We start from the raw sequence: 22,731 nt of genomic DNA on the forward strand, positions 1-22,731 counted from the left end.
GGCCAGCGGCTGCCCGGCACCTCGCTGAGGGCCCGGCACAGAGCTGCTCCCACTCAGTAAGTGTTCGCTCAACAGACAGGAGACCCAGGGGCTTCCTGCTCAGGTGTGAGCTAGGTTTACCTGAGCAAATGTGCCAGTTGGTCTCAAGGGGCTAGGTGAAGAAGGGGATCCGAATACACAATCTGATTTAGACACACCTGAGAAAAAAATTAGCATTTTGTTCTCACTTTAAAATGAAAGCAGCATCCCTGTTTTCAAACTTCCACAGAACAATTTTCTGTGGACAGGACAGAAGCTCCACTCAGTATCTTGTGTGAACAATAACATATTTGAAGACATGAGAGGGGGCAGCATAATTTTCCAATAGGAAGAAGCAACTGAGTACTTTGAGCAGCTATAGGAGGAAATGCCCCATACTCTAGCCCCACTCCTCCTTTCCTATTTTACTTTTAGAATACAGTGACTACCTGATTTAGTGTATAAATACTGCATTCTGAGGAATCCAAGATTCTGGCGCTTTTTCTTCGGTTTGATAATAACTAGCCTCCCACCCCACGATACCCCTGACTCTCCTTGATTTGCTGCTGCCCCTGCAGGCTTTCAGAAACACTGCTCTGTTTTGACAGCTTCACTAGTAGACAACTTAAACCTTGCTACCAGCTGGGAGGAAGAAATCCATCAAAGCTGGGGGAATGCTGGGGCTTCCCTTTACCGCTGTGCTGTAGCCAAGAGGAACACTATGGTAACGTGCTTTGTGCTACTAAGTAAACACAGACCACCAGTTTCAGAAGGGTCTACAAAAATAACTTTGGTAGAACTTCATTATATCTGATCTATACTATTTCCAGTTTCCTCATCTGTCAACTGGGATTATCGATACCACCATCTCATGGGGTTGGGGAGAAAATGAAATGAGACTGCCCACGTAAAGTACTTAAAATAGTGCCTGACTCACAGGAAGCACTCCGTGAATGTTAGCTCTGGCTATTATTTTAATTTCTCTTAAATATATATTCCTCTTATAATCATTAAAGATCTGGTCTATGTCCCATGTCAGGATAAAAAAAAGTTGGAGTTTACATTTGTCCGAGCTCCTTAGAAGTAGGACAAACTGTATCTTCCATAAACACCTAAGTCCTATTTTAAAACCAATAATTAAATAATTTAAAAATATACTTCATTCCATATAAAGCTCCATTTAAAAAAAAATAAGTGCTCTAAAAATTTCGTCTTTAAAAAAAGAGACATATTATATTGCTGCTATGATATAATAAAATGGAAGAGAGGTATTAGTGTTCCAGGAATGACATACAGTAGAGAATTTTAAGGGAATTGTCATCAGTGCTGACTTTCTTACACCACCCATACACATATACAATTGAGGACAGGAACAGGAGAGGTTACTACTTTAATCTAAAAAATGACTTCCCCATGTTTCTTCTCTATGCCAATCAAATTCCATCCACTCTCACAGGCTTATTCTGAGAACCAAAGTGAGAGTGTATAAACTGCTTTGTAAATTCTAACTTACACACACAGAAGGTACCTTCATGCTTAACAGTCTGTTAAAAAGGTGCCCGCAGTGGACACTTCACCCATTTAATAGAAAGGGTCAATGCAGATCCAAGAACTCAAAGGGACGGGATGTATGGATGACATTCAGCTATGGACTGATAATGTGTTTTTCCTCATTGTAAGAATAATCACGTTCGCTGCGGGAAACTAATAATGTATTATTACGTACTCCGTAATTCTCTTCTGCAGTTGGAACCACCATAACAGCTGTTATGGTGGAGATCCTTCTGGTCCCTCTTCTAGGCATGTGCATGTACATATTTAAACGAAAGTACAAGTGGCTCGCTATATACAGCCTGGTGTCCTGAGATAACTTAGCTATGCCTCCCCCGTGGCCAGTCAGTACTTTAGTTTCCAAAGTGCACGTACTGAGAAGTGAAGCTCAAGTGGCAGCTTGTTTTCTGGTCACACAGGCTACATTTTATAGGCACTGGGGATGACCGGATTTTCCATTCATGGATAATCTTAGAAAAGTCAAACAAATGACTTCTATAAGCCTCTCAATGAAATTGCCATATAAGAGGGTCTGAATTTAAAGGGGGTGGGTTCACTTTCTTAAAAATCTTTTTCAGTAAGTTGATTTGTTAAATAAATAAATATAACTAAAATAATAAAGAATTCTAAACTCTAAAAAAGAGATTTCCCTTGAGATGTGAGTGCAAACATTGAGGTATGACCGGGATCCATACCTGGAGAGCCTTTAAATTGTGGGCATTCCTTTTTAATGTGCCCTTCTCTTCCACAAATAAAACAACGTTTTTCTCTTAAGTCTTTGTCATCCTGTCTCTTCCATTTTTCCACTGGAGGCCTGAGAATTTTCTCTCTGCCCAGGTCGACAGCCGCCCTCGCTGGCTTGGCTTTCTGAGGTGTGCATAGCATGGGCTTATCTTCTTTTGTCGACACCTCCCTCTCTGTGTACTTGTTCTGAATTTCTTTGTCCTCTTTGCTTCTCTTCTCTTTGTTCTCAGGGTATCTTTGGTTCAGGGTATCTTCTTGATCACGCCGTCGCCTCACTCTAGAAGATGATATAACACCGGTAGGAAAAATCTAAACAGAAACCTGACAAGATATCAAGGGTGCTCCAGGTTTGGGAGATAACCAGAGACAGAAGGTATCAGCGGGAAAAACAAGAATGTAACACATTTCAGTCCGTCTCCTCTTTCAGGAAGCAACCTCAGGGCGATGGTATAGTTTTTCTTTTTGATTTTCACAACTACTCTAGTGCCATAAAAACAGTGTTTGCAGTTAGCAGAACTCCTTGGTCCAGTACCTGCTATGATATGGGTGTAAAGAAACTCCAGTGATCTTTGGGGTGATTTCTTGTGACTCTGAGGCCCATTCTTTTAGTAGGTACTAGGAATTTGAGACGTGGAACTTTCAGTTCACAAGGGAACAAGGGTTGTAAGGTGATTTATATTCTTAAAATGTTAAAAATGTTTCTTTCTTGCTCTACATGAGCAGTGACCATTATTTGAATATAAAACCAAAGTACTAAATAAGAGCCTAGAATTCCAGATGGTGCCTTATTTTAAGAGCATGTCTTTAAATGAGAGTATTATTGTCCAATTAAGACCAACACACCATCCAAAACAGCAGTATGTCCCAAGCAAGGAATCAACACTACCCCACCTCCTGCAAATGTCACCAGGAGTATCCTGACCCACGTGAGTGGGTCAGCACAGTAATCATTAGGGGTTGAACCACGTACACGTGAAGGGTCCTAACTGGCAAAAAGCTGTACATGAGTCTGGTACAGCCCCGTTACTGTACAGTGCAAGTGTAACTGATGTCCCGAAGAGCCCATTTTACTTTCCTCGTTTCTTCTGTCATCCCTGTTGGAGAGGCTGCAGACCAAATGTCTGAGTAGCGACCGGGGCAGCGACCAAAATGAGGAAAGGGGAGCAGGCCTGGAAGACTGTTATGACCCGAGGGACATCTGGTCATCTGTGCTTAAATGCATGTTTTAAATCAGTTCATTTTCATTGTGAAAAATCATTTATCTCAGAACTGCTGGATTTAATACAAGTTTATTTTCTGTTACAATAGAACCTCATTTAAAAACTGGTACAATAGGAAAGTAAAAATGAAGCCACCCCTTTTGAACACTGACTTACTTTCTCCTCATCGGACAGTCTTTCATGAAGTGTCCAATTTTCCCACAAATCCGGCAACATCTATCATTTGGGGCCAGCTCTCCTTCAGTTAGCACTTCTGGATCAAAAAAGTACTCCTAACAGAACATAAGTAGAGAAAAGTATGAACTATTAAAGTGAGATCAAAACATAAAAACTAACCAGATATCAATCAGAGACCTTCTTTTTAATGATTATTATACTGTTTAATTCCAAAATTGAAGACCATTAAGAGGTTTACTTCAGGATAATTTTACCTAAATTCATGTTGGTTTATTCCTTTTCATCATGCAGACCATGGTTTAACCCTAACCACAAAGGCAGCCTGTTTTTCCAGGACATTTCTACACAAGAGCATCACACATACCCATGAGTCAGCTTCGCCAGGACTTGGGGGAGGCTGAGGTCAGGTACAAAGGCTTCACTTCCTCATAAAATGAAAAGGCTAAAATCCAATAAACTGAGGAATACGATTTGCACTACACATACAGAGAAAAAGAAAGAAGCTATGTGCTGTTCTTTGTTTGTTGTGGCTTCTGGAGAAAAATATCAGAAGAAAGGAAAGAGAATGTCTGGACTGAAGCCTCCTTGCCATGAAATTTAGGTGAGGACCAGAAGTATCAGGATCACCTGGGAGTCTGTAAGAAATGCAAGTTTTGGTCCCCACCCCGATCTCCTGAATCAGAATCTGCATTTTAACAAAATCCCCAAGGTGCTCTGTAGGAATAAGCTTCAGAAGCTTTGGTGTAGAAGACAACCATAGCATATCCAGCAAAAATGAGATGCACAGATGGGATCCAGTGCTGAATATACACAAATGCACTTAAGGTTCACTTAAAAAGTCTTTATTAAAAAAAAAAAATTAGGGTGCCTGGGTGGCTCAGTCTGTTGAGGGTCTGCCTTTGGCTCAGGTCATGATCCCAGGGTCTTAGGATCGAGTCCCACATCGGGCTCCCCACTCAGCAGGGAGTCTGCTTCTCCTTCTACCCCTTCCCCCAGCTTGTGCTCACTCTCCCTCTCTCTTGCCAAAAAAAAAAAAAAAAAAAAAAAAATTAATGTTGTTAAAAAATAACATGAACAGAAAATCCTCTAGTTCCTAACTCCCTTTTCTCTCACTGAAGGGAATTTTTACAGTGCGACTGTGTTTTGTTTTTAATGAGTCCAGTTCCATACACATCTTGAGTATTAGGTTACAGGACACCAGTAAGCTTGCTAGCACAGAGAGCGTGGTCTCTCTTAGGCCCATTAAGAGATGTATTATTCTGCAAGCCAACTGAAAAATCCAGACTTCCTATGAGGAAAGTGGAGGACCCCTAGCCATGGGCAGGCTGGCCTTGGCAGAAGCTGGCATGGAGCCAAATGCCCACGGAACAGCGATGCCATCTACATGTGTTACCAAGGCAAAGCAACAGCACCACAATGACTAATCTTCCCACCCAAACTCCACTTCTGGCTGTTTCTCCCTTTTCTCCTGATAAAAATGGCCTCAGAACTGAGATGTTTAAAAAAACATTTTTGGAATTGCTTTGTATTGCAATTGTTTATCTTGGCTAGATTCACCAGACTTTCAGAGTATTTATTGCTGCTGTAATATGTGCAAATTAATAAAGCACCTTTTTTGGTTTTTAGGTATTTCTTTTCTTTCCTTTCTTTTATTTATTTATTTTAAAGATTTTATTTATTTATTTGACAGAGAGAGACCACAAGTAGGCAGAGAGGCAGGCAGAGAAAGAGGGGGAAGCAGGCTCCCTGCTGAGCAGAGAGCCCGATGTGGAACTCGATCCCAGGACCCTGAGATCATGACGTGAGCCAAAGGCAGATGCTTAACCCACTGAGCCACCCAGGCACCCCTTCTTTCCTTTCTTTTAAAAAAAGATTTTAATTATTTATTTGTCAGAGAGAGAGAGAGAGGGAAAGCACAAGCAGGGGGAGGAGCAGGCTACCCGCTGAGCTAGGAGCCTGATGTGGGACTCGATCCCAGGACCCTGGGATCACGACCTGAGCCAACTGAGCCACCCAGGCGTCCCAGTATTTTTGGTATTTCTAACGGACACTTACCATTTTCGAGGGGCAGTCCTTCGGAAATCCTTTGACTGGAATACCAAATACTCTTCTACCATTAATGAATGCTTTCATTATAAAATTTGTCACTAAGAAGAAAGAGTAAGTACTCAATTAGATGGCGTAAAAGGAAAAGGGATCACAATAACATTTATAAACAAGGCAACTTACTTTTCCTTGATAATCCAGCTCCAAGATTATGATTCAAATCAAAGGGATCTAAGCAAAGAAAATTAATGAGAACAAAAAGATAATGAAAGGAAATGCCACTGTTCATATGTTAAGTGACTATATAAGAAGAAGGAAGTGTTACATACTTTATCATTAGTAAAAGTACAGTTGTCCTTTGAAAAATGTAGGGGATAGAAGCAACAACCCCCCACATAGTCAAAAATCCACGCATATCTTTTGAGTCCCCCAAAACTTAACTACAAACAACCTACTATTGACCAGAAGCCTTACCTATAACATAGGTGATTAATACATATTTTGTATATGTATTATACACTGCATTTTTACAATAAAGTAGGCTAATGAAAATGTTAAGAAAATCACAAGAGAAAGTACATTTACTGTACTGTATTTATCGAAAAATTTCACATGTAAGTGAACCTGTGCAGTTCGACCTCTTGCTGTTCAAGGGTTAACTTTATAGAATGATTGCTTTTTTAATGAGTTTGCAATATGTAATACAGCTAAGTAATATCGATTCCTAAATATAAGTCAAGTGTTTTCTCCAAAGTATCCATCAGAAGAGAGGGTGTTGCTTTATGTTTGAATCTGTATAGACTCCTTCCTATTATGAGGAGCTGTTTCATTTTGAACAAGAAAATATTGTTTGGAGAGGACATATTAGTTGCGTATTATCTAATGGTGCTAGTCTGGGAAGCATAAAGAGGTCACAAATATATTTAGAACATTTTAGTGCTGGATGTTCCTGCTAACTAACAAGTGTTTTAAGGATCACTTTAGTCATCTTGAAGATCATAAAACACAGTTACAAGACAAATTAAGACACATGCACCTGTCCCAACGGCACACCAATGGCTACCTGGACCTCAAGTTTTTAGTGAAATCTTCATAAAGGACTCCTCTATTATGTTAAAGGTCTGCATTACAAAGTCTTAGATAGGTATGTATATGTTGTATTCTGGAATATTATCTATTAGATGACCCAGAAAGTGGTAGGAATGATGAAAAAAAAATGCTGATGTAAGATTTATTCAAGATCTGAATAAAACTTATTCATGAAATAAATGGAGATAAAGTACTATTTCTAAATTAAAATGTTTTATATATAATATACATATGTAATAATTCATACTTTGAGTATTATGTGTAGATATTTATTTCCAATAAATGCCTAAAAACACTGAAGAAAAGCAAAGGAAAAAAAACCCTCAAAACCCTTTTTGGGGATCAAGAATCGAAGACCGCTTGTATACAGTAGATACAAAAAGAGTACAGAAGTGAAAAGGGGCATCCTAAGGTTGTCTGTTATGCTTCTAATGAACAATAACTGGGGCACACCATTCTGGATTCAGACTCACTAACAGGTTCCCGGAGTAGAGGAGCCTTCGCTCAGTTTGATCCTACACTAATAACTGCTATCAGAAGGTTACTTCCTAGTAGGTTTTTTTTTTTTTTTGAAGATTTTATTTATTTATTTGACAGATGGAGATCTCAAGTAGGAGGAGAGAGAGAAGGAAGCAGGCTCCCCACTGAGCGGAGAGTCCAATGCGGGGCTCGATCCCAGGACCCCAGGACCATGACCTGAGCTGAAGGCAGAGGCTTTAATCCACTGAGCCACCCAGCTGCCCCTTCCTTCCTAGTAGGTTTGATCATGCTTCCTTCTGGTGACTTTCACATGTGTGTATGTGGAAGTATTTTTGGTTGTTTGCTTAATGCAGCAGAGACACTATGATATTAAGCTACGGGACAGTTACAATCACTGCTGCCGTCACCACCCCTGAAATCCCTCTATTCTAGAATAGCTGGTTAAAAGGCTTCTTTCTCACTTAGCCTATTATTAATAGTTCATCTGAAAGTAATGTAAAAATGAGAAGTCAAAGATTAAGAGACTTCAAAAATTAAGAACAAAATATGAACAACTGGAGACCATAAGAATTCACTGTGATAATGGAAAGGATTAAGACAAAGTTCTATGTTTTTGACAGATGAGATCCTGAAACATTAAAACCCTCTCTAAAGCCATAGTAATCTGAATTTAACTTTATAAATGTTCACAGTATTTTCATACTGCCAACAGGCAGAAGTAACGATGGAAACAGAAGATAGAGTAACACGTTATTTAGCTAATCCATGTATTTTAAAAAAATTTAAAAAGATTAAAATCAATGAAATATTTCTTAGCCATTTCTCAGTTCAGTTTTAAGCATTTTAAACTTCATTTTGTCCCTAAATTTAAAATCACACAAATTGAAAATAAATAATCAACTACAAACATATATGGCCCATGGATCCTTGCATTCAGTGGGAAGAAAAGGCTTTAGTGTGGGCAAAAGAAATGTTAAAATTTATATATAATTACTTATACGTGAACTCCTTAATGAATAAAGAGCAAATGAGGATCCTGAAAATTCATTCTTAGTGCCCCGTCTTCAAACCCTCAATTCGGAAGGTGTTCAAAGTCCTACTCTTTTGAAGCTGCCTTATCTCTATTGCAAACTTATTCTCCAGAAGATGTTCAACAAAAATCAAAGATGTGTCCTGGTCAAAAGACTTCTGAATTGGTGAGAGGGCCCATAGGAGGACCTGGGTCACTTAAAAATAAAGCTTTATACTGGAAAGAGTCAAGTGTGCTGATGTGGACAGTAACAGGAAGGCTGTGCTGCCCATCCCAACCAGTGGCTCCCGGCCGTTCTGGAAGAGCTCTGCAGGGATGAAAAACAACGCCCTCACAATTCCAACTCTATATTCTAGTCCATTTTAAGTTTCATTTTATTTGTACCTTCAATAACAATGTATTTTGAGGTCCACTGTTTCTTAAAAGTTGTAAGCAGACTTTTTCTCCTGATGCTAATAACATGTTCTTTAAAATCAAATTCCTCTGTGTAGAATCGAAGAAGTCCCAACCATAGTTGCCCAACAGATTCTGTATTTTTCCCATATTCTGGCCAATAGGTGGGCTAGAAATAGAAGGGAACAAGAGATATCATGCTCTATAGTAAAGTGTTAATATCTATCTTCATTTGTATCTTAGGGAGTAAGTTTGGATTTACTTTAATTAACTGGAATTTAAATACATAAAAACATAATTACATAACTTTCTTTCACATTTTTAAACATCATTTATGAGTTTATTAATCTCTACCCTGTGACTCAGAGACAGGGAGAGCTCAGGGTTTTAAATGTCAAACCCCAGAATGCATGTTTGTGGAAGCATCTGGAAATAAATTTTAAGAGCCTTGATGATGCCTAGGTTATTAGATCTTTGAACTCAAAGAAAGTCTTTTCAAACTCTGAAAATCACTTGGCAAATATTCACTTGGAATAAAGTTACATAACCATTTGGAATTGACAGGCATTAGAGGAATCCTAGATACAGTCCCTTGAAACTCACCTGGCTTAATAAAAATGTTTTCAACTTCAAAGGAAACATCTGCATATGCTAGTTTTTCACTATCATAATAAATAAATATAACAAGTGATAATATAGTTGTTGACCATGACACCACAGCATAGTATAGCTAACTTTTAGTCAAGGATGTAAAAAAATCTTTACTCTTAAAATACGTACCAGTTCATCTATTTGATCAAAAAAATAAATATTCCAGCCATCAACAAATATTTCAGGTTTCTTTTCACCTTTGTATATCTGAAATTAATTTTTAAACTATTAGTATGGATTACAAATTTAATGCATTGATACAAAAACTTGTAGGAAAATAGTTAAATACTTAATTACAGAACCACAGAATACTAGAGAAGGAAGAGGGCTCAAAGGCAACCCAGCTTTACAGGTGAGAAACACAATTTCTTTTACTAATACCTCTTGAAGGACAGGAATGACTGGTGGATTCCTCTGCTGGAGAAAATATAGCACCATAAGCGTGTATGCATATGACGATAAGCTGCCTCTAGATGCGTCACCAATATCACACATCTAGAGGGAAGGAAAGCGAGGAACAAAGAAAGCATCACCAATGTTTTCTGCTAATGAAAATTACATCTTCAAATGCTAAAATATGTCACCAAAACCAAATAAGACCAACGAAAAGGATGTCAAAAACAAACAAAAGAAAAACCCCAATCAACAGCCACGAGCAAGATCAGATTATCATCTATGAAATTTAAGATGATAAAATTGTAGCTTGCTATGGCAGGCTTCCCAAAGTAGTTAAAGGAAACATTAAACACAGCCATGGGTCCTTAAAAAATATAGACTTATGTTTTCACCTAGGTTTGAAGATGCAGTGAAATTTCCTGATGAATCCCAACAGGAAGGATACTCACCTTTGTAAAGACTTTCATGGTGTAGCATAAATATTTAACTCTGGGATCAATGGCTGAATAAGCAGATAAGAGCCTTGTGTTATGAAGGGCCTGTTAAAAGGAAAATTATACAATAAGGGATTAATTAGAAGAAAAAGTTTTAGACTGGAATATTCTGAAAAGGCTTACACTGTAATTCACTTCAGACTGAAGACATTTAGACTGAAACCAATATATTTTCCCCGAAAACAGAGCTTCATTAACTTAGTAATAATAAGAATTATAAATAATATCTGAGCTCACGACTTCCATTATGTTAATATGTCCTTAGTATGAACATTCCTAGAAATAAGGGCTATTAAGGTAATTCTGTCTAAGTAGATGTTAGGAGTCCCCCACCTCACCCTGGCATTATTTAAACTGAATGCCCCAGGATCCAGAGAAGGTCCATAAAGCTCCAAAGCAAAGCAACTATGGGACCAAAGACAGACATACACTACAAAATTAAACAAACTTCAAGCCAAACTAAAAGCACCTGCCACTCTGATCTCACTTTAAATAAATACGAGCAACTCTCTGTTACATCCCGTCTCTAGAACACTGCTAGGCACACAGCAAGCACTCCTAAACAATGATTAAAAGAATGAGGGGCGCCTGGGTGGCTCAGTGGGTTAAAGTCTCTGCCTTCGGCTCAGGTCATGATCCCAGGGTCCTGGGATTGAGCCCCGCCTCGGGCTCTCTGTTCAGCAGGGAGCCTGCTTCCTCCTCTCTCTCTGCCTGCTTCTCTGCCTACTTGTGACCTCTGTCTGTCAAATAAATAAATAAAATCTTTAAAAACAATGAATAAGATAAAAATAAATGGCTTAATTTTACTTGAGATTTTGTAAATTAAGAGACACTTGTTCCTCTTGATCTCCCTAAAGAAAAAGCTTAGAGAAAATCTTACCAGTGTGTTATACAAACTGATGTCCACTTCCAGACCACTTCTCAAATGGAAGAACTTTACAATTGGCACCTTTGCTGTTGTAATAGGCAAGATGTTTCTCAGACCTAGGTTGGGAATAAGATAGTATTGTGAAACACAGCAGCTGGGCCATAAGCTATTCTTTTTAATGTTCGAACACAAAACGATGTAAACCTAACTAGTCCGTTTCACTGCAGTCACTAGAACTACTCAATTCTGTTATTCCACGTCTGGGAAGACTTTTCTGGCAAAGTCTGTATTAGTGAAACACATCAATATCTGAAGTACAAGGATGAACAGGGCAGCCAGTGCCCTCTAGGAACTCAATGGGTCACATGCATGCATATAGGGCTGTCAGTCTCATAAACACCAGAACAGAAGAGACTACTACAGAGTCTTGGCTACGTGGACCCTTCCTATTCTCCTCACCTGACTACATCTAATATAGAGAAAAGCCTTTGGGGCAATCATCCGAATTCTCAATACAGAAATTACTCATCACAGAGCTAGAAGTTAAGATGATAAAAGAAAGGAATCAACTTCAATAGAAGAGGAAATTGCCTGAACTAGGCTTTGAAAAAGGAGAGGGACAAGTAAAGATAGAGGCGACTGAGGGGATTAAGCAGGCAAGGAAAAATACGCAGGCACAAGGCAGACGCCTAAAGCAGAAGGGTATGTTCGAGAACTTCCATGGAATTGTGGAGGCTATAGAGTAGACTTTAGGGAAAGGAACAATGAGTGATAGGAGGTGGGGCAGAAGCCAGGAAGAGCCTATAGAGAACATATATATCCTGCTAAGAATTATCCTTAGAGGCAAGGAGACACCAATGAACTGTGTAAGTTGGGGAGAAACACTGACCTCATCTATCTGGACAACACCGTGGCAATGGACAGACTGGAGACACCAACCAGAGGGGCATGGTGACCATTATGAAAAATGATCTATCTGGGGCTCAATTATCTTGGCGGCATGCGGTGCGGAGAAGCAGCAAGACATGCTTTGGAGAATGTACACCTGGACTAGCTAGGGAAGTGGAGATAAGGGGAGTGGACATGGAAGTAGCGGGGGATAAGGGAGAAGAAGGAGGGCTGTAACAGTAAGAACCACCAGTTCCTGCACACCCACAGTCCTTCACAAGCACCACCTCCTAAGAATGTTCACCCTCACCCAATAGATGAGAGGACAAAGCCCCAGAAATATTAATTTGCTTAGGAACATGGAGCTAGTAAGTTGCAGAGCTGAAATTTGCATGTAGATGTGACCAACTCCAAACTTCTACTGAACCTATTCTAGGATGAATTAGTCATTTTCTACTGAACCTATTCTAGGATGAATTAGTCATTGCTTCACCCATTTTGGTGATTCCAAGAATGTCAGTGTCAACGATGGAGAAAGTGGATTCAGAGGAAAGGGCAGGTGGTGGAGGCTGCAGCAGCAGGAAGGCAGTAAAGAGAAAGAGGAGTTCATTCTGAGATGGAGTTGGAGTTTTTTCTCAAACAGGTAAGTGGTGGTATCTGGAGGGCAGATACATAGTGATCCGAAGTTCAGGCGGAAAGTATGTAGATGATAGAAGAAATTACAACATAAAAAGTCTGTGTGGGAGACAAAGGAGATCTAACTTTACCTGATGGGGAGGCGGGGCAAGGTAGGTCATATTTGCTGAATCCCTGGCATATGCTAGACCCTGTACTTTAACGTACCACCTTTCTTAACCTTGAATGCTATTATTGTTATACTACTTTGTAGATAAGGAACCAAGTACTTAAAATGAGGTTGAGTGTCTTTCTGGGAACACACAACTAGACTATATCCAATATAGAGATTATAAATATCTCCACACAAGTGGAGAGCCAAAATTTAAAACCAGAGAGTCTGACTCCAGAACCCCCACTAACTACTCTGCTATACTGCATCTAAATTAGAGAGGCCTACACTCCATCTCCTTCCCATTCTAGAATTTGACACGGTTGCCCATTACCAGCCTGTCCGCTATGGTCTATTCCCAGCACATCATTCCGGTTCTGTTGTTTCAATGGTGCCTTTTTCAGTGTCCTTTCTTAATTTCTACTCACAGGAATTGTCCTTAACTTCTCTCAGAGGATCCCTAAGAATTCTGTTTTATTCTTGGTCTCTCTCTCTTTCTCTTCAAGGATTTCAATGAAAAATTATTTTCTTTTGTTCTTTAATCCTGACCAACAGCTTTATATTTCTAATTGCTTGCTGGACTTTTAACTCCTGGAGATTATACCTACATGGCAAACTACACACCTCCACGTGGTGTCCTCTTACAAACACTCGTTTCTCAAGTACCTAACATCAGTCCGAACCCTTATTTCTTTCTTGCAGGTACCACATCCCCTTGGGAATCTCTCCTATCCTTTTCCCTTTTAGGATCATTAGCACCTGGTTAAGGTCCTTCGGCCCTGAATTCACTTAGAGTATATCTTCTCTGAGACTCTACCAGCTGACCAAAAAGCTTAAGTTTTGCTTTTTTCAGGTTGCTCCTCTCTTGGAAGAAACTTCACTGGTTTCCAAGTATCTACAGACTTTACCTTAATGAGTAATAAGAACCACCTGAAACTCCTCTCTAGATGTCCTCATCTTCCCACTGTCCTCCCAGATACACTGCAGTAACTCTCATGCTCACATGCATGCACTCTCAGCAATGACTTCTCTTCTGGGAGAAGATCCTTCTCAAATCATATTCAGCATCACCTGAGATCAGCATAAACCCATCTCTTCCATGAATCTCCCCTATGTAACTCCTTCCCAGAACCTCTCTCTCCTCAGAACTTATTGAATACTTACAGTAGCTTCTGACTTGTTCTGAAAAATGAACACTGCCTTACATCATTACATGGTCTATGAGATTACCTTCCCTTGTTTTAAATCTGAAAGTTGCCCAAGGAAAAGGCCTGTATAGACTTTTTATTTTTCCACCATCTCTAAGTGCCCAATACAGTGCTGAGCACATAGTAGGCACCCAATAAGATAGTTGGGGACTGTTTCAATGATATTATGATATTCAATCATATATTATGATATTCAATCATAGCCCTTTAGCTATTATTTATAATTCTTGTTCCATGTAATCTGTGTTCCATTACCATCTGTGTGTATAAGTCGTTTCAGTCTAAAAATGACCTGCTTTTAACATAGTTCATGCTTAAGATAGATACACTGCTGTTTTTAGGGGAAAGGAACATGTCTGCAGTTTAATCTCACATGGTACAGAAAAAAATTGTGATCAAGCAAGAAGATGATAAATCGAAGGTAGTAAAATGTTAACAGCTGGTGGCTCTGAACGAAGGACACACACAGTTCGTTATACAATGTTTGCTGCTTTCCTCTAAAAGAAAGCATCTCATGGACACACCATGGAGTTTTACTTTTGTGGGGTCACAGACCATATTGTGTTCACCTTCATTCCCAGCTTCTAGCACAGAAATTTGCTGAACCACATTTAAAAAGAAAATACCCACTGTTAACAGCATCCATAGCTGTCCCTGACAGCAAAAGAATACATTAACGGCATGGCAGCAGTGTGCACGATTTACAGCAGCTGTACATTTTACAGCTATGAAAATTTAGTAGTGACCCAGTTCAGTTTTCTCAGTTTACTGGTGAGAGAAAAAGAGAGCATAAAGTTAAATGACTTGTTCAGGGTCTCATGTAATTGTCAAGCAGCATAAAGACAGTCCAGAACCCCCCAGTGCTTTCCACTACACTTCACACCGCTGCCAGCAACACTTGGACTTATACAATGTCAATACGGCGAAATGGATTTCCAAAATTTCTTGCCTGTATGGTATATGCTTTGTTCTGAAATAAAACTCAGCTAGGCAACAAGACGCACACAAATGATTACCGATTCTTTCCTACTTCATCACACAAAATTGTTGAAAGACACCGACTCTCCAAATGTACTCTACGTGCGCCACTTTACTTGTTGCATTGGCATGGATAAATTTTAAGTATGCAAAACACTGATAAAAAAGACAAAAATATTTTTAGACAAAATTTGCTGAGGTACCTGAATGTTTTTTGAGGACTCTTGCCAGTTCTTCAATAGTTCTTACACAGTCCAACCCCTGCAACAAAAAGTGCATGTGCTGAATCACAAAGGGAAGACAGGTTCCTAACCTGGTTACAGAGAGTTTCCATTACCTTCAGAAATAATGATATTAATTTCAACTCATTCTATATACATTTTTCCCTCTTAGGCAAGCCTTGGTCAGTACTCATAGGAAAAAGCCTAAGGATACAAAAACTCCCACAGACCCTATTTACTAAAATTGTTTTTGGAGGTATAAGAGAGACTGAAATCAGATGTCCCAGAAAAGTCTGAACCATTGTCCAAATGAGGACCTTCATTGGCCCCCTCTATGTAACTCTGCTACTCAGAAGTGCCTTCTGTGCCAGAATAAAGAAGATGGAGCTCCTGTGCCCTGTTTTGTTCATTCTGGGTGGACTTTCATTATATGTCAGTTAAGAGCTGATGAACAACTGTGGAAAGTGATTAAGCTCAGATAATCCCTCCACAGGACTGTGTATAATGCACAAATGAAAGTCATATAGCAAATCCAAATGTTTCAAATAAATCATACTTTAAAACATTGGGCTCACCTTTTACAACATAAACCCTTTTGATGGCTACACACATCCCAGAACGTACTGGAAATTTTCCTTCAGAAATGCCCATAAAGCTCGTTTCTAAGCTATGTAAAAATTCAATATTGATGATGTACAATGAGGTAATTCCATCTATTGGACCCAATCCTGCTTATCCTCTTTACTCACCAAACTCAGGGTAGCTAACTTTTGGCTATTCTCCCAAGTCAGATACATCCTCAAAAGACAAAGACTTGAAAGTATGCAAAGACATAAAAAGACCTTGAGTGACAGCAACATCACTCATTTTTGGCTATACAGTGTTTGGGCTGTTGTTAAAAATAAAAAAAGGGACTTCGCACTTCTCAGACTTTATATCTTTAGGCAGTATTTTATATTTTATAAAGGCCTTAAATTTGTTAGGGGCTAGCAAACCTTTTCTGCTCTGCAGGCCGTATGACCCTGTTGTAACTACTCAACTCTGTCATTATCGAACGAACGCAGAGCCTATCAACACTTCACAAATGGAGGCATGTGACTGTGCTCTGTTTTTGACAGAACAGGCAGCAGGCTGGCTTTAGCCTGTGGGCTGTAGTCCGCTGACTTCTGACATACATGATCCAAGCTGAGGTGCAGAGCAAATCTCCTGAGGCACGAGGAGCAGAGGGCGTGCTTTCCTTTTACAGATTACCAACCAAAGATCACGTGGTTAGGGACATATGAAGCAAGCCTGTCTTGAATCTGGGTCTCTGAACGGTACGTTTAGCGTTCTTATCATGGTACATTTGCCTGCCTGCTAAACAAGTCTCAGAAGACCACATTGCCTGCTTCCTAAAACACTTTTCAAAAAGCCTCATGTGGGTGTGTGCATCAATGTCTGCCCACTGGCCATGCCAGTGGGACACCGGAGGGGCTGGTTTGGCCTGGTAGTGTTCCCATAAGACGCTTTCAAATCCTCTCTGTACTGTATGTTGAAAATACACACCCTGGTACCTCCTCATGTTTACCTCTAAGCTTCTTAAGTATCTGACCAGAGAGACTGTGCCAAATGGCGTACTCCATATTGTATTGCTGATAAATTTGGAAAACACCAAGCTGTACTGCCAGTCAAGATTGTCAAATCACACCGCCACGGCAAATTCAAGTTTTAGGTGGTCACTGTACCTCTGCAGTTTCAAGTCCATTAATCGTCATACAGACGTCAAGGTCACTCTGTTTGAACCCAAATCCATTTTTGGAGGAGCCAAATAAGCTCAATTTAGTTCCTGTTAGGGATATATGAAAAGTAATAACTAATTACCTGAATACATTTAATCATCTGATCAAAATGGCCCTCTCATGAATCAAAAATACCCAGTTGTTAACTATCCTATATGAATCTCATTATAATTATGTTCTTTTATTAACCAGTTCATTTATTACAAACTTTTTCCTCTCAAAATTTACTTTATTTTTTTTTTCAAAATTTACTTTAAATAAATACAATCTACATACAGTGTGAAAGATTACCAAGTGCCAAACTTTATTTTTTTATTTTTTATTTTTTTTAAAGATTTTATTTATTTATTTGACAGATAGAGATCGCAAGTAGGCAGAGAGGCAGGCAGAGAGAGAGGGGGAAGCAGGCTCCCTGCTGAGCAGAGAGCCTGATGTGGGGCTCGATCCCAGGACTCTGGGATCATGACCTGAGCCGAAGGCAGAGGCTTTAACCCACTGAGCCACCCAGGTGCCCCGCCAAACTTTATTCTTAAATGAAAGGACAGTTCAAGGAAAATGTGGATCACATCAGTATATTTAATAATGTAATTTTACTGCTTTCTAAATATTCATTTTTCAGAGATGTGAACTTTGACTTTAAAAAGAACACAAAAAATGGGGCGCCTGGGTGGCTCAGTGGGTTAAGCCTCTGCCTTCGGCTCAGGTCGTGATCTCAGGGTCCTGGGATCGAGCTCCGCATTGGGCTCTCTGCTCCGCAGGGAGCCTGCTTCCCCCAACCCTTTCTCTGCCTGCCTCTCTGCCTACTTGTGATCTCTCTGTCAAATAAATGAATAAAATCTTTAAATAAAATCTTTAAAAAAAAAAAGAACACAAAATGAAATTTCAGTTGTGGGGTCTGTTAACAGAAATCCCATACTGCTACTGTCTTCACTGTTGGTAAAGTAGGATCAGGCAGACCAAATACCATCCTCAGCGTATCATAAAGTAACTGAAGCCCTGTCCCCACCATCACCATTCTTTCTCATTCTCCAAGTTAATGTGCTTGTAACACATGTACGCATTCTGAAGGAAGGTCATGCTACTTTTCTTTTCTTAAATGTAAAAAGTTATTTACCTGGAAACTCCTGTCTTATGAAACTTTCTAGGTTTTGCCGAATATGTTCACGAGCTTGATCTTCTAAAATAGTTGGAGAAAAATCCTCTGTTTAAAATAAAAAAAAAAAAATTAGAAACAAAGATTGTTCATGTGCTCTGGAGGAAAAAAATCATTTTATAAAACAAAATCTAACAACTTAAAAAGAAAACTAAATTCCACGTGTCTTCTTGGTAGACAGCATTAGTAATATAAAATAGAGAATGTCTTTCTTTGAAAATAGTCTGTCCCCACCATTTACACTGTTGGTGGGAACGCAAGCTGGTGCAGCCACTCTGGAAAACAGTACGGAGGGTCCTCAAAACACTGAAAATAGAGCTACCCTATGACCCAGCAATCGCACTACTGGGTATTTACCCCAAAGATACAAATGTAGTGATCCAAAAGGGCAGGTGCACCTGAATGTTTATAGCAGCAATGTCCACAATAGCCAAACTATGGAAAGAACCCAGATGTCCATCAACAGATGAATGGATCAAGAAGCTGTGGTGTGTGTGTGTGTATATGTATGTATATATATATATATATATATATATATATATATATATGATGGAATACTATGCAGCTTTCAAAAAATGAAATTTTGCCACGTGCAATAATGTGGATGGAACTAGAGGCTAGTACGCTAAGTGAAGTAAGTCAATCAGAGAAAGATAATTATCATATGATCTCACTCATATGTGGAATTTAAGAAACAAAACAGGATCAGAGGGGAAGGAAGGAAAAAAATCCTACAAAGACAAAATCAGAGAGGGAGACAAACCATAAGAGACTCTAAATCATAGGAAACAAACTGAGGCTTGCCAGAGGGGAAAGGTGTGGGAGGGATGGGGTAACTGGGTGATGGACATTAAGGAGGGCACATGATGTAACGAATACTGAGTACATATGCAACTGTTAATCACTGATTTCCACCTCTGAAACTAATAATACATTATATGTTAACTGACTTTTTAAAATTAAAAGGAAAAAATTAAAAAATTAATTATGTATGTATAATAATGTATTATTGTATGTATTGTATGTATAATAATGTATAATAATGTATTATACCCCCCCAAAATAAAAAATAATTGAAAGAAAGAATGAGTGAATCTGTTCCCAGGAATCTGAACAGTGGTTCTGCTATGAGGTTTCAGAAACCCAGCGTTCTATAAAGGTGGCCCTCAGGGCACAGAAGTTTGTGAGCATGCGCGTATATATATATATATATATACACACAGTTTTCTAAGGGGACTCTAGTGTCCTTTTATAGCTTACAAACTCCAAAAAGGTTTAAAAATGACTTAGTCGGGACACCTGGGTGGCTCAGTTGGTTAAGCAGCTGCCTTCGGCTCAGGTCATGATCCCAGAGTTCTGGGATCGAGCCCCACATCGGGCTCCTTGCCCCGCAGGGAGCCTGCTTCTCCCTCTGCCACTCTGTCTGCCTATGCTCGCTCGCGCTCTCTTTCTCTCTGACAAATAAATAAATAAAATCTTTAAAAAAAAAAATGACTTAGTCACTGGGTAATAACTAAGTGCCTTCCAGCACAGCTTCCTCAGGAGGTATAGCACAGTGATGCATCAAGTTCATCTGAAGAGCGGCCTGCTTCTCCTTTCAGTGTTTTTCCTTTAACTCTAACCCTCTGCTTCCCCAAATTGGTATTCCTCAAAGGGCTGTTAGGGGGCCATTAATAAGTGTTAAGTAAAGTATTTTATGCTCAGATTTTGGAAATGCTGGGATGAAGAGTTAACTAAGTTCTTCACCGAAACATTTCTCAGAGGCCATTATTACGCTAATTTGCCCGACAACTCTCCCCCATGGGGAGGAGCAAGCACACTCCTTCCCTACTTAACCTGTGCAGTACTCCTTGCTAAGAGATACTATTAACTGCACTTAGGAAAACAGTTCAAGGAAAACCAGCTGGGAATGCTAGTATCCCAACAGTTAGAATTAAAAGATCCTCCCTCCCTCCCTGTCTTTCCTTCAACAATTGTTTACTGTGAGTCTCAACTGGCACAGGCGTTACAGAGAGCTCCGTGGACACAGTGGAGAATGGAACAGACCCGGTCTCGATGACGGAGCTAACAGGTCAGTGATTCTGCGGACTCTTGAGCCAATGTCAATGCAATATTTTGACAAATGAAAAGAAATATTAATAACTTACTATAACATTGGATGCAAACTTGATCTAAGATATTTGAAAATTTGGGTGTCAGTGGTGGCAAAGGTTCCAGCTGAATTCTTTTGAAGTCTTCAGGACAGTCCTTCTTGAGATGACCTTCTCGTTTGCATAAGCTGCACACGACCATAGGAGACTGCAGGAAGGTGGCAAAGCAAAACAAGACGTAAGATACAACTCTGCCAAATAAAGGGGCCCTGAATCATTTTTTGAGAAGTCCACAGTCCACTCTCACTTGCCAAAGGAATAAAAATAATGTGCAGCCAAACGGGGACATCTTATGGGATACTCAGGAGAAAAAGGTAGTAATTTCCACTACCAAGAGCATTCCCTTTCTCCAATGCAAATTCGCACGGGTCTAAGGAGGGAAGGCGATCAAGTGGTTGTATTGGACTACACCAACTCCTCACTACCACGAGACATGGGAAAGCTCTGTTCTAGTACATGAAAATTAAAATTACATGCATTAAAACTGTTTAATGTCTCTTAGTTCTGTGGCACTAAGTGGCACTGAGTGGCACTGATTACCTTGCCTTTGGTGAAGGTGAGTTTACTAAATTCATAGAAGAAATCAGACTGATCCACAGTTGAGCCTTCCTCACATGTATTTTCTTCTTTAAGACAGATCTTATTAAATTCCGTTAGTAGAGCCCCAGCCGCAGGTTTTCCACCTTCTTTCAAGTCTTTACACTTAGCAGACTCCCCTATTTCATCCTCCTCCTCAGACAGGGCATCCTCGTCCCCTGATCCCGTGTATGTATTTTCTAACTCATCTTCATTAGCCAAGTCATCCTCATCTTCCCTTTGGGTAATGGACAGCCTGGGCTCTTCATCGTCATCCTCTTCCTCTTCTTCCTCCTCCTCTTCATCGGAATGAATGATTCCTGATGTATGGCCCTGTCTTGAGGGGGTGAAGTGGCTTAGAGCATCTTCGAGATCATCAGTACCTTCTATGCCTTCTTCATCAACATCAGCCTTGTCTTCCGAAGTAGTGAATCCATCACACTCTTTGGCTGCGGGATTTTGGAAGCCTTCTAAATGCAAAGTGCTCTCTGTCTCACTATTTTGCGTGCTGCCACAGAAGACAAACTCTCCACGTCTGCTACTCCTTAAACCTTGATTATCGGCAGTCAAAGGATGCTTGCCCTCTCTCCCAGTTTCACTTCCTGTTTCTTGATGGTGTCCTTTAATATCCCCATGCTCATCACAACTGGCCCCTGCCTTGATACGGTCTGGGTTTTCCAGGCGGACACTGACACGCCCATTTCCCAGCTCCTTCGATGGGGGGCTTCCAAAGCTTTCAGCAGTCTCTTTAATAAGAGTCAGTGGCTGTACCATGCAGGTGTCTGTAGTTGAAATGGCAGCACCTGGCTCTTGAGCCAAAACTGAGTTTTTTAGTTTATCCTCTTTTGCTCGTGTACCTGGGTCATGCTCCGCTACTTCTTTAGAATGTTCGGAAAGACATGTGACAGTACTCAGAGGCTTTGGAAGGCTGGATTTTGTAATTTTGTGTGGAAGGGCAAAATACTTATACGTTGTCCTTAAACAATGAAGTATATATTCAAACACTGGTTGATTATTTAGAGTCCTTGCCACATTTCTTTTAACAGAGTAGGGATCTGTAACGAAAAAAAAGAAAGAAAAATCCACCACTTCATACATTTCTATCTCGTGTTTTAAAAATGAGCCTGCTATAGATAAAAACAGACAACAAATGATACTAAAGTTTAGCATGAATCTTGTATGCTTTTTTAAAAATTGGGGATGGGGAATAAGAAAGAGGTAGTTTAAGAACAAAAAGAAATGTTTCCTTAAACGTCTGTTCTACGAAGAGTACCCGTTCTGTTCCGAACCAATACCCCTTCCCTATTTTGTTCTGTGACTGTGGAGGTAAAAAAGGTGTCATCTGTGTGGCTCTTGTGCCTTGGGGAAGTGAGGGCTTCCCGCCAGGCTCTGCTGAGTGCTCTGCCTCCCCACTCAGCCAGGCCCTGTGGTGTGTAGAGCTTACCTCCACTCTTCCGCCCTGGGAAGCCCCATCACTGAACTGGCTGGACTGAATTCAGGGGCGAGAGGGAGGCACCAGGAGGAGACACCACTTCTCTCAATCTTTTCTCCTCCCCTAGAACTCCAGCAGGTTAGGCAATTGGCCAGAAGAGCTGAGCCAGAGAAACTGCAGGGGAGGGTTTAAAAATGTGAGATCCCCATGACTGCACACAGAATTTATGCAAAATGCAAAATGCAAAAAAAAAAAAAAAAACCAAAAACCAAAAACCCAAAAACCCTCTTATGCAATATAAAGCTTGAAAAAAATCAAGCAAAAATATGAGAATTCCATTTAGGAGGTTCTTTAAGTTGTCTGAAGGAGGAGAATTAAGATTTCTAGAGGGGTTTCAACCTCC

The 22,731-nt window shown here is 39.9% G+C and overlaps 1 protein-coding gene across 4 annotated transcripts in view; it reads right to left on the reverse strand.

Moving 5' to 3' along the window:
- The window catches only part of TUT7 (terminal uridylyl transferase 7), a 61,137-nt gene that overhangs the window by 12,383 nt on the left and 26,023 nt on the right, over window positions 1-22,731 (reverse strand). For all 4 annotated transcript variants that reach the window (XM_080819439.1, XM_080819436.1, XM_080819438.1 and 1 more), the window contains exons 13-27: window positions 20,861-21,951; window positions 20,318-20,468; window positions 18,132-18,218; window positions 16,964-17,064; window positions 15,222-15,279; window positions 11,170-11,273; window positions 10,245-10,334; window positions 9,781-9,894; window positions 9,529-9,606; window positions 8,740-8,917; window positions 5,940-5,987; window positions 5,766-5,857; window positions 3,690-3,805; window positions 2,265-2,590; window positions 121-197 (exon numbers count right to left, since the gene is read on the reverse strand). In XM_080819439.1, coding sequence (XP_080675565.1) covers window positions 121-197; window positions 2,265-2,590; window positions 3,690-3,805; window positions 5,766-5,857; window positions 5,940-5,987; window positions 8,740-8,917; window positions 9,529-9,606; window positions 9,781-9,894; window positions 10,245-10,334; window positions 11,170-11,273; window positions 15,222-15,279; window positions 16,964-17,064; window positions 18,132-18,218; window positions 20,318-20,468; window positions 20,861-21,951 — 2,711 coding nt within the window. The remainder of the gene's footprint in view (window positions 1-120; window positions 198-2,264; window positions 2,591-3,689; window positions 3,806-5,765; window positions 5,858-5,939; window positions 5,988-8,739; window positions 8,918-9,528; window positions 9,607-9,780; window positions 9,895-10,244; window positions 10,335-11,169; window positions 11,274-15,221; window positions 15,280-16,963; window positions 17,065-18,131; window positions 18,219-20,317; window positions 20,469-20,860; window positions 21,952-22,731) is intronic.

The sequence above is a fragment of the Martes martes genome, assembly GCF_963455335.1.
Source record: "Martes martes genome assembly, chromosome: 12".
Taxonomy (NCBI): domain Eukaryota; kingdom Metazoa; phylum Chordata; class Mammalia; order Carnivora; family Mustelidae; genus Martes; species Martes martes.